At 40.9% G+C, this 11,576-nt stretch overlaps 1 protein-coding gene across 3 annotated transcripts in view; it reads left to right on the top strand.

Annotated features, from left to right (window-relative positions):
• fgfrl1a (fibroblast growth factor receptor like 1a) overlaps window positions 1-11,576 on the top strand; it is a 33,994-nt gene that overhangs the window by 5,546 nt on the left and 16,872 nt on the right. For all 3 annotated transcript variants that reach the window (XM_077531246.1, XM_077531247.1, XM_077531244.1), the window contains one exon: window positions 11,284-11,556. In XM_077531246.1, the coding sequence (XP_077387372.1) occupies window positions 11,284-11,556 (273 nt within the window). The remainder of the gene's footprint in view (window positions 1-11,283; window positions 11,557-11,576) is intronic.

The following is an 11,576-nucleotide window of genomic DNA, read 5'->3' as shown; positions in this document are numbered from 1 at the left end:
GTGTGATGAAGTTGCAAATGTAAAAGTCCAATAATGACCTTGTAGATAAAGTTGTACCAGTGAGCCAACCTCCTGGTAGCCAATGGAGGCCATCGCACTCAAGTCCACAATGATGGTCAAGGCCCGACATTTCCTGATGCAACACCAAATCAATCTTTGTCAGACATTGAGCTGAAGTATTCATATAAAACGTCTCCATAATTTAAGATGGATTAAAAAAAAAAAGTTGCTGTGACAAGTCATTTTTGAACCTTACAAGCCACATTTTTGGCCCCTTTAAAGCCTCGTCGACCATATCAAGCCGTGTGCACAACCGAAAGCTCACAGACGCCCAAGAACCCCAATTTGAGATCTTCCAATCAATATTGCCTATCATCATTCCTCTTGTGAGTGTATGGGTGTGTGCGTGCGTGCGTGCGTGCGCGCGAGTGTCATCACACAGGACTCTCTCGCACCCTCCACCGGACAACACACACTTGAGCAAAAATAGCCTGACAAGTCTCAACGTCGTGTCAGTAATCTGTGTTGTTAGTCTGTGGGCTTTTCAATTAAGTTTGAAATAGTTCATCTTGTTCTGTTTTATGGTTGACTGGTTAATAATTTCTTGATTGTGGTATTTTGCATGACTGTATTACCATCTGTTTATCTCCCACTTTGAATGAATGAGAGGTCTTCAATTTGATCAAAGTAGCTTTGTTCCAGAAAAATCCTCCATTTGGCTTCTTAAGGACTGTAATCCAATCCCATTGATTTGCTGATGTACTAAGAGCCACGTCCGTCCCATGACTTTTGTCCGTTATAGGCTTGTTGTGCGGGTTTGTTTGTCGCTCGGCAGTCGGGATGCTTTCCCGTAAAGACCAAACCTCAAGTCAAATATAAGATGTGGCCAACAGAATTACAAGCCGTCTGTCATTGTTGTGGCACGGCATGGCTGACATGTGCAAACCTCTCTCGCCATCCCAGTCCCCCGCTACCCCCCCAGCCCCTCCCCTCTCTCAAAATAAAATAAAAAATCTCCCTTCCCTTCACCCGCGCCGCCTCCGTGCCAGCTGCTGACGTGGAATCCACACCGCGGGGGGAATGTGAGAGTAGTGTGAGAGATGTGGGGGTGGGTGTATGCTGGTGGGCCCGCAGAGACCACAGCTCTCAAGACCCCATATCTAGCCACCAACATTTTATTATTTTTTTTGGGTCACCTCATCATGTAGTTGATACAATTCTCTTTCTCATGTTTAATCGCATGGCTTTGGTTGATGCATCAACCGTTGCAATCATTGCAAAAGTCCAAATTTCAATTGGAGTGCGATATTTTGGGAGAAGGAACCATATTTGGGAACTGGATCCAAAATGGAGGTCACACACCTTACTAGAACGCAGCAGAAGCCAGCCAAGTGCAAAAGAAGTTCTGGTAAATGTGGAGAGAAAAAGTTATATTTATATTCAAAAATAAATACTAATAATAAGTACAATAAAAGAAATGCATGTTATTCACCTGTGATTATGGCGTCCACAGTACAAAGGAGTTTTATAGAAACATGCAGTATTTGGTGACTTGAGCCAAAATGGATGCCACGTGCTTCCCAGCAACCGTCACTCAAGAAAGGCAGTGATAATGTTGGTTCGTCGGTTATTTAGGTTTGCTACTTGATGGTTTGGCTCATCATTTGGTTGGTGCGTTTGCTACTTGTTTTTTCAGTTTGTGCGAGTTGCTTGCCTCTTAGGTAGTTACTTAGTCTTGGTCGGTTTTGTTAGGTATTGGAATAGTTGGTTGGTTGGCTTGTTACATGTTGGCATAGTTACTTAATTGCTTGGTTGGTTGGTTGGTTTTGTTAGATGGTGGGGTAGTTGATAGGTTGGTTGGTTTGTTACTTCATTGAGATTATTTGCTTGGTCTGTTGGTCAAGTTGGGTAGTTTTGGGTTTTTTAATGGTTGGTTTTTGGGTTGTTTGTTTGTTCCGTTTTTTTTTTTTTGTTGTTGTTGGTTGGTTACACTACTTGGTTGTTTGGTGTGTTACATGGTGGGGTAGTTAATCAGTTGTTGGTTGGTTATGTGTTTGTTTACTCTGTCAGTTAGTTAGTTAGTTAGTTAGTTACAAAGTTCTTGTATTCCTCAGCTAATTAGTTGCTTAGTTAGTTGAACAGATGTGCAGAAGAACCACAGTGGAGTACTTTGTTTGTTTGTACATGGTGGTTCAGTTAGTTGAGGGGTTGGGTAGCTACTTGTTTAGTTTGCTACATGTTAGGTTTGTTACTTTGGTTGGTTTGTTACTTGGTTGATTAGACAGTTACATGTTGGCTGGATAGGAACTTACTTGATTGATTTGTCGTTTGTTACTTGTCTGGTTGTCAGTTGGTTGATGAGTTACTTAGTTGAGCAGATGTGCAAAAGAAGCAGCACGCGCTTCTGATGTTTGAGCCGTGTTCACGATTGCTCACGATGATGTGCTTGTAATCCCTGCGTTGTCCCGGCGCCGTTGTCGTCACAGCGGGACACAATAGCCCCATTCTTTCGCCGGTCTTCATTCATTCTTCCGCGGATGTAATCTCCACAGCCACTTATGCGCATTAGCGCGCTCCTTGCACCGACTTTTAGTCAAGGCAAGAGGAGGGCTTGGGGGATCGGCGGACATGTCGGATTGTACCACACACACACACACACAAAAAAAAACGTGCTGTTTTTGTCATTTGGAAAGCATCTCCAACAAATAGCCCAAAGCAATCACTGTGGCGCCGCGTGATTAATCGTTTTGAGCTCAGATGTGTGTAGGAATTTCCATTAGACTGGTTGAATAAATCACACTGTTACATGGAGTAGTGGAGTTACCCTGTTAAGATGATCATCAATTCAAATATGGCCTATTTTTCAATGTGTCGTGTTCCTGCCGTCTCTGCTGCTCTGCACTCTGTCCGCAGGAGCTCATGATGAAAGACATCGAACTTGAAAGTTGAGTGTTGTTGTTGTTGTTGTTGTCGTCGTCCACATTTGGAATGCAGGTTTCACACATTCTTAACTGTTTGCATCAGGATGAGAGAAGTAAGTACAAGTGCGGAAATCTTGGAGACATTAGCTCACATTGACAATTACAAGTGACGTGATGACTGATCTGTGTGTGTGCGTGTATTCGCCTTCACTGTCAGTCAACACCTCCAAAGCTTTTGGGTTCCTTCTGCCGGATGGATTACGTGTACTTTTTTCCTCAAGCCTTCAAATCTTTATTTTACTCTCTTCCAAGTGTATCAGCCTACTCGAAAACCGAATCTTTTTGGTCCCACTCGACACAGTCAAATTTACTCGACAGAATTTATTTGTTAGTTGCTACTACTTAGGCCTGCTTGTTGTCATAATTAGTAACCGTAGATGGTTTGTAAATTAGTTTGTTTAATGGCTGGTTAGTTGGTTGCTTAGTTACTTGGTTGTTGGTTATGTTCATTGTATTTGGTATTTGGTTTGTTGTTCATTTAGTTTGTTACTTGGTTGTCTGATTATTTATTTGGTTGGTTTATCACTTGTACATTTTCGGTTAGTTACTTAAATGGTTGGTTGGGTGGTTGGTGACTTTAATTTTTTTGTTACTTGGTTACTTATTTGGTTTGATGTATATTTGGTAAGTCACTTGGTTATGTTGTTTTTTGATCAGTTGGTTTGCTACTTTTATTTAGTTGTTGTTTTTTACTTTGTTTAATTAGTTATTTAGTTAGCTAGCATGTATTGCACACTAGTAAACATCATATTACCAACAGCAGGCACAGCTATCATTGAAAATGTGGCGTATTGCTCGAAGACATGCGGGACAGAGCACAGTCGGGGGGGTAAATGTGAAAGGAAAGCATCATGAGACGGGAGAGTCGCTCTTAATTCGTTTGCATGCTTTTCGCCTCAGCGAGACGCCGAGAGGGCCGAGAGGTTTGGACTCGTCCACAGATTAGGACAAGACACACGCAGATCAACAGATGCACTTAGTCACAGCTCAGGATTTTCAAGGAATGCGGGAGGTGGGCATTGTGTGCACGTCGGCGTGTGTTTTGGGTGCATGCTTGGAATGTCCGTCTGCCGAGCCAGTCAACCAGAAAACACGCACGCTCTCTCTCAGACACACACACGTGCACGCACAAAGATTTCATACTGAATCATCAGCGCCACTTTTCAAGTCATACAATGTTGTCAAAACAAACAAAAACCCAATTAGCCAGAGTGCTCAAGTGTACCGGTCTGTTAATTTTGAAGGTTGAAAAGTTTGAAATAAATAAATAAATACATACATACATACATAAAGTGTCAACTATTTTCAATATTTTTGCCCAAACATTTAATCGTAACGATCGTAATGACAATAACCTTATTCAAAACCTGTTTGAAGCTAAATGTGTTGATGTTGACTCTTGTTGAACTGAAATATCGCACGACCTTGCAGGCAACGTCACATTGCATCAACGTGTGAGGTCAAATGGCAACAGCAGCAGGTGTGTGTGTGTGGGTGTGTGTTTGCGTGTGTGCTGGCGTGTGTGTGCGCGCTCGTGCGTGGGTGTGTGTGCTCTCACTTGCGTTAATGAGTAACAGCTTCCAGAGAAGCTGATAAACGTCAAGTTGAGGACAGCAACACAAACACACACATAGACACGCACTCACTCTGAATAAAAAACAAACAAAAAAACAGTCGCTTGCTAGCACTCGGTCAATCGGATGCACAGTTAAAAAGCAGTCTGGGGGTTGATGGTAGTTTGCGTCTCCGTTGAAATTTGAGCGTAGAATGCTTTGATTGCAATTGGAAGTTGAAGGTCGGCGCGACCGCCGCAAACGCATTCTTGGCCGTAGCAGTGAGTCGATGCACTAAACAGCTCTGAATACTGAATCCATCCCGAAGAATCCAATTACACCGCAGATGAGAATTCGATACGGGCGGAATAAGGTGGAGCTGATCTTTAGATGTCGGTAGCACAAATGAGTACATTTTCTTTGTGTCTCATCAGGTTGAATGAGGCAGGAGAGGAGCTGATGGTTACAATGTAATATTATTTGCTTCTGCACAGGACAACCAAACTAGTAAAGAGTAAGTTAGCACAAAAAAAAAAAAAAAAGATATTGTATGTGACCCCATTAGTCTAAACATTGTGATTAATATTGCGTTTGTGGAAATGAATGAAGCAGCAAAATCCACCCATTTTTATAGGAGCGGCAAAATGTTGCCAACTGAAGATGACATCACAGTTGCTCAGTGTCCAGGTAACGAGCAATTACGCTTCACCTGTTTTCTGAAGCTGAGCCATGATTGGTCGTTACCTGAGCCCTGAGCAGCTGTCGATAGCTCGTGGCAAAATGGCCGCCCTCTGAGATGGATTCAAAATGGGTGGAGACTGGTGGGGCATGTAAAAAATCTCATTCAGAAATGTTTTGGGTTGACGACATCTTTAAGACAAACATGAAAGAATAAGACGTCAGTAAATAGTTGAAGGTGTGATGAGACGCGGACGACACAGGAAGATGCTGTCTTGTCTGACGTTGCGGGTTGGAAAACAGCCCATTTGTAAAAGGTCACCTTCACCTCCCCTCACTTCCAGCGTGGCAGGCTGGCACGCGACAAGCGGCCGTTAGCGGCAGAAACAACTTTTGGACCAATCGGGTTGTGTGTTTGAGTATGGGCAGGATGACGGCATGTTTACACACGCACACGCACCGTCGACCCCTCAGGCCTGATGTTAACTGTCACAAAGGACTAACAAGTAGCAGTTCAGTTCTGTGTGTGCGTGTGCGCGCTCACATACGTGTGTTTTGGGAACGCGTAGCTGTCACTCAACAGAGATAATGTGCGTGCGTGCGTGCGTGCGTGCGTGCGCTGTATCACAATTGCACACCAGCCGGACTCTTCATTCGACACTTTTGCCATCGAATGGGATCCGACAATTCTGCCTTTCCACTAATAATCAGATGATCAAGCAAGCATAAAATGAAGTTATGGACTTCACACATCTGATTTGATGACATCATTATCATACGAGTTTACCATATGCACAGATTGTACTCATTTGATCACATCATTAACTGTCAAACAAGCATAAAATGGGACTTCACAAATTTCACGTTATGTTATTAAGTGTATTACAAAAGAAGCTATGGACCTGACACTGCAATTTTATAACATTAATAAATCAGAAGAAAATGCAAAGATGGAGTCATTTTTACGAAATACAAAAATATTTGATAAAAGTATATGAAAAATGGTGAAGAAAAAACTACTAAAATATCAGCTTAAAATTTCTCAAATATTTGAGGGAAAAAAAACATAAACAATACAAATATGAATGAAATTAACTGATTGTTTAAAAAAAAAACACAACTTAGACACATCTCACATTTTCATGGATTTTTTCCCCCAATATGTTTAAAGAAAATATGTATTTTGTTATTGAAGCCATGTTATTGATGTTATATGTATATCCGTGAACTGGTCGTCAAGCAACTGCACTCGTATACTCGAGTTTTGCGTGATGTCACGTCCGGTCTGATATCGATGTTTGATATCGGGACGTTTTCCCCCGACACATACAAACACAAAAGTGCCGTTTGGCTTCTCAGCCAACAGCAACAGCAGAGTTGTGATGGACCTTCTGGAAGCTTCCAAGTCAGATGCCTCTCGTCGTTATTTTAGCACAGCGGCAACATTGGCAACATTTACTATTTTCTTTTCTTTCCATCTCGGGCCACTTTGCTCCACATAAAAAGTGAGATCAGCGCAGGGGAGAAGCCAGATTAGATGGATAATAATTCTCAATTTACTGTATGGAGAGTTGGCCACCATTGGCAACATGTTCATTTATTTCAAATTCTTTTTCATTTTTATTATCATTTGTACTTAATTGTATATCCAAATCATTAGCCTGATAGAATAATTGCTCGTCATTTTTTAACGTATTGGCACAATAGAAGCCCCTTCAGATCCGCATTTTTTTTCTGCTAGACTACATTTATTTATTTATTTATTTGCTGATTTGAATTTGACTCTTTTGCCACATAACATGGAAATGTTTTGGGGGGGTTATCATGTTTGTAGTTGTTATAGTGGACGTCACGATAATATGGCTGTAATGTGTTGTAAACTTATAAGCTTATAATAATAATAATAATAATAAATCATTTATTTTGTATCGTGCTTTTCAAAATACTCAAAGATGCTTAACATGTAGTCCAAAAAAAAGATCGAGGACAAGAATAAAATCAGTTACAAAAAGCTTTAAAAAAAAAAAAAAAAAAAGAAATAGTCCAAAACATAAAATCATTACATATAATAAAATCAGTACAAAACAAAAAAAATTATAATACTAAACATTATGTGCAACATTTTTAACATAAACATCATACAAATCAACTTATGAATCTGATTGGTTATGTAAGATCCAATCATGAACCAGAAATGTTGACATCATCCAAATTATGCCTTTCATTGGTTTAGACTCACAAATGTGTCATGTCCACTGCAACCATCTGCGGGTCGGAAGGCCTTCATGAAAACAAAACAAAGAGCAATATTTGCTCAAATTGAGGTTTGTGTCGCTTCTCAGCCGTCGAGGTCGCGCTAATCGGCGAAGGTTTCATTGGGGCGAGCGGACTCGTTTTGTTTGTTGACTTTGGTAGGATAACGAAATGCAACAAGTGAAATCGGTCATCAAGTTGCGCATGCGCACGTGCGACACACTCGCACACAAGCACGTGCACTCGCACGGGTGCGCGCTGACCCGCAAACATCCTTTAAGGTGCTGCAGGATGTCACATGCCCAAAAAGAAGGAATATTAAGGCCAAATGGACTAAACAGACTGGAAAGTTGTAAAAGGCAACGACAACTTTCTTTGCTTTCCTTTCCTGCACACACACACACAAAGTATTTCAGCGGGAAACAAATATCTGGTAAATAATCACATTTTTAAGATGAAAATCCGAGATGAAAACTCCATGAATGTTGAGGGGGAAAGTAATACTAAAAATGGACAAATCTCAGAGCACCAAAGCATTTCCATCTTCTTGACTTCTTCCGGTCCTTTCCGAGAGGAAATATTACAAATCTTCTTTGGAAAATGTCACATCTGACTGCCTGAAATGTTCACTCTGGAAATGTTATTGATCACATCTTCGAACACACGCACAGATTGAATGAGAAACTGAGACGGCATCACTTTTTGTCTGTGTCGACTTCCTGTCGGCAGAGCTTAACGGTCCAAAAGCGAACGCTTGGCCGAGAGGTCCTGCTGCCGCCGAGCTTTAGTGTGTGCGTGAGCGCGCGCACGAGTATAAATCACTGCGGAGCGATAAAGCGCTGATTGATATACGACCCGGCCAGAGAGGGAGAGTGTGAATGAGCGTGACGAGGGGAGCGATGTGGAGGAAGGGTCTCCTGAGGGTCAAGGGGGGAGTCGTGGGCGGGGCTGTCGACTCGGTGGGAAGGAGATTTCAATCTGTTGCAAGAAAATGGCACATGGAACGGGAGGAAGCAAACAAATGTGCAGTTGGCATCAGTTAAGCCAGTTAGCACGACACAGTAGCCACCCGGTGCGCCTCTTTTGTTGTTTGCACTTCACGTTTAGCTGCAGCCTGCGAATGTGACAAGAATGTGACGACCTTCTTTTCGGTATTGAATCAACATCTACAAAGGAAATATGAAAATACAAGACACAATTACAAGATATTGAAATCATGCATGGAAAATGTATCAATTAGACAAGAAAAACTAACTAGTACAGTATGAGATAAAAATATGAACATATTTAAATACACACACAATAAAGACAAATATTAGACCAAAATATTGAAAAATATGCTAACATATTTGATAAACTGTCTGAGAGTAATGCAGTGTAAAAATTTTAGGAAAATGCTTGACACAAATATTCAAATTATACACAAATATTAGACCTGATTATTCAAACATAATACCGAAATATTGTGAAATTATTTGAAAATAAGACAAATTATGAAATACTAAAATATTAGCCAAAGGTATAAAATAGAATACATATGTTAAAATAGTCAAAATATTTGAAATTATGCTCAAAGATTAGACTCATTTTTCAAATAAGAATAATTGAGTGAATATGGAAAAATAATACTAAAATATAGGGGAAAATATAAACCAAAATAAAGGATATCCGGCACAAATATTTAATAGTACAAAAATATTAGGCACAAATATTTAGAAAATACTGCAACAGTAGATTTAAAAAAATTAAAAAATAATCTATATATATATATATATATATATATATTACATTTAAAAATACAATATACAAATGAAAAATGTATTTGTGGGAAAATACACACACACAAAAAAAAATCTATCCAAAAAATAGTCAAATATTCGAAGAAAATGTTTTTTGTGCGTGCGTCATGTTTCAAACTTTGCACCTGTGACAAAAACTGGGCCCTCGTTGACTCCATCTTGCAGCACACCCAGTAAAATTGGTCTCAAAGCAAAATGCCGGCCGGGCCGACGACGAGCAAATTGGCGATCAAAGAAGCGAGATTGAAAGCGGCAGCAATAAAGTCCAAGTCTTGATGAGACAATCTCGCAACGGAGCCACAGAGAAAATCCAATAAACTCCGCCCACTGGGATCAAATGAAAGCCAAGTGACATCCAACATTTACAGTGTGCTCATGAACGTATCATAGTGTGTCAGTGAGCGATTTTGGAGAGCAGTGAGAGTTTGGTGACGACTCGAGCGTCCTTTTTTGTTGAAGGAGTCGTGAGAAGACGCCAGGCTGCCTTCCCTGCTTCCTTCTCTTCCTGTCCGCTGCTCCGTTTCATCCCTCTTTGTATTTTGGTTCCAAGCTCACATTCGCACTCCCTCACATTCCACCGTCCTTTGGTCAATTCTGTTGGATTTCCGTCTTTGTTTTCTCGAGCAACTCGAAGCGATTGTCTCGAGGCTCCTCCTACACTTCGTTACAAATGAGCTGCTATCAATTTCCATTTGAGTAATAACTCCTTTTTGTCCCTCATTTTGCAGGAGAGTGATTTAAAAGTTTCACGGCTACAATCAAATCTTGCGGATTTTCAGTGTATGGCAACGATTACTTGTGGATACAGAAATTGTGCTTTTCCTTCCATTTTGCTATTGTGACAAATATATGGATTTTGGACTTGCACTTTTAACCACTGCCGATTTATACTTCTTGAAAGAAGATCAATCATTTGCATTCTCTGAACTTTGGGGCTTGTTGGCCCAGCGTGCAGCATTCAAGGGCCAATAGGATATCTTAGATCGGCATGCAGTGAACATGTCACATGCCAGTGAATGTCGTGCACAAGCAAGACACAAGATGCTGCATCCAAAATCCTATATTAGAGTTGGAATTAATGGTATCGGCATGTTACTTGTGAGTAGTCACCGATACCGATACCACTGTTTGAATGCAGTATCGGTATCGGAACAACACTATCATTTACATTTACTGTACATCCATATGTTAGCCACTGCACAATCAAAGTAGCTACTTTGAAGGTGATCATGAAAACAATATTGGACAAAAATATTAGAGAAATGCACAATTATTAGAATAAAATGCAAGCTTATTAGACCAAACAATTTTAAGATAATCAGTCAAAATTAAGTATTGGGGGAAAAAAAAAAAAAAGCAACAACTCTTAATTAGACAAAATATTTGGATAATAAAAAAAATTATATGACAAAACACAATAGTAGATTCAAAAAAATACAAAACAAATACTGTACATAAATAAATAAATACATATTGGGAAAATACAAAAATAACGGACAAAAAACTATTACATAAAAAAAAAAATAGAAGATTAGACGAAATTATTGAAATATCAGCGAGTACAACCTCAGATGAATTACACAAGCGCTAACAGCATTCAGAAGCAGAAAAAAATCACGTACATGGACAACATTAAACACGTTTAACAGAAGACTTTCAAAATATTGAAAAGTCAAGAAACAAAAGTCGATTTCTATAATGATGACTAAAGCACCAAACTCTAACAAATGAGAGGGAGAGCAGCAAAGATTTGAACCTGGATTTAAAAGCATCTTCTTCCATTTGTGTGCAACATAACAGCTAAACGCCGCTTCACCATGTTTGCTTTGAACTCTGGGCTCAGCTAATTGACGTCTGCAGACCCCAGAGCCCTGCCGGCTTCACATTCAACCAGCATCGCTTTCATGTATTCCGCAAGACCCATACGATATCATTCCGATTTTTCAAATCGAATCTATATATGGAAAGGAAATATGAGAAATAATCCAGAGAGCAAAACCACGTGTTGTTCCGTCGCAGGTCCCCCCAGGGTGTCGCAGCGCGTGTCCCAGCGGCAGAGCGTGCGCCTGGGCCGCACCATCAAACTGCCGTGCCCCGTGGAGGGCGACCCCCCGCCGCTCCTCATGTGGACCAAAGGCGGCCGCAACATCCACAGCGGCTGGACGCGCTTCCGGCCGCTGCGGCAGGCGCTGCGCATCAAGGAGGTGGAGGCGGACGACGGCGGCGCGTACGTCTGCAAGGCCACCAACGGATTCGGCAGCGTCAGCGTCAACCACACGCTCATCATCATCGGTGAGTGGAAGCCCGCGTCA

The sequence above is a fragment of the Festucalex cinctus genome, chromosome 9, assembly GCF_051991245.1.
Source record: "Festucalex cinctus isolate MCC-2025b chromosome 9, RoL_Fcin_1.0, whole genome shotgun sequence".
Classification (NCBI taxonomy): Eukaryota; Metazoa; Chordata; class Actinopteri; order Syngnathiformes; family Syngnathidae; genus Festucalex; species Festucalex cinctus.
Note: the sequence above shows the minus strand (reverse complement) of the source record. Positions and strands in the feature narration are given on the sequence as shown.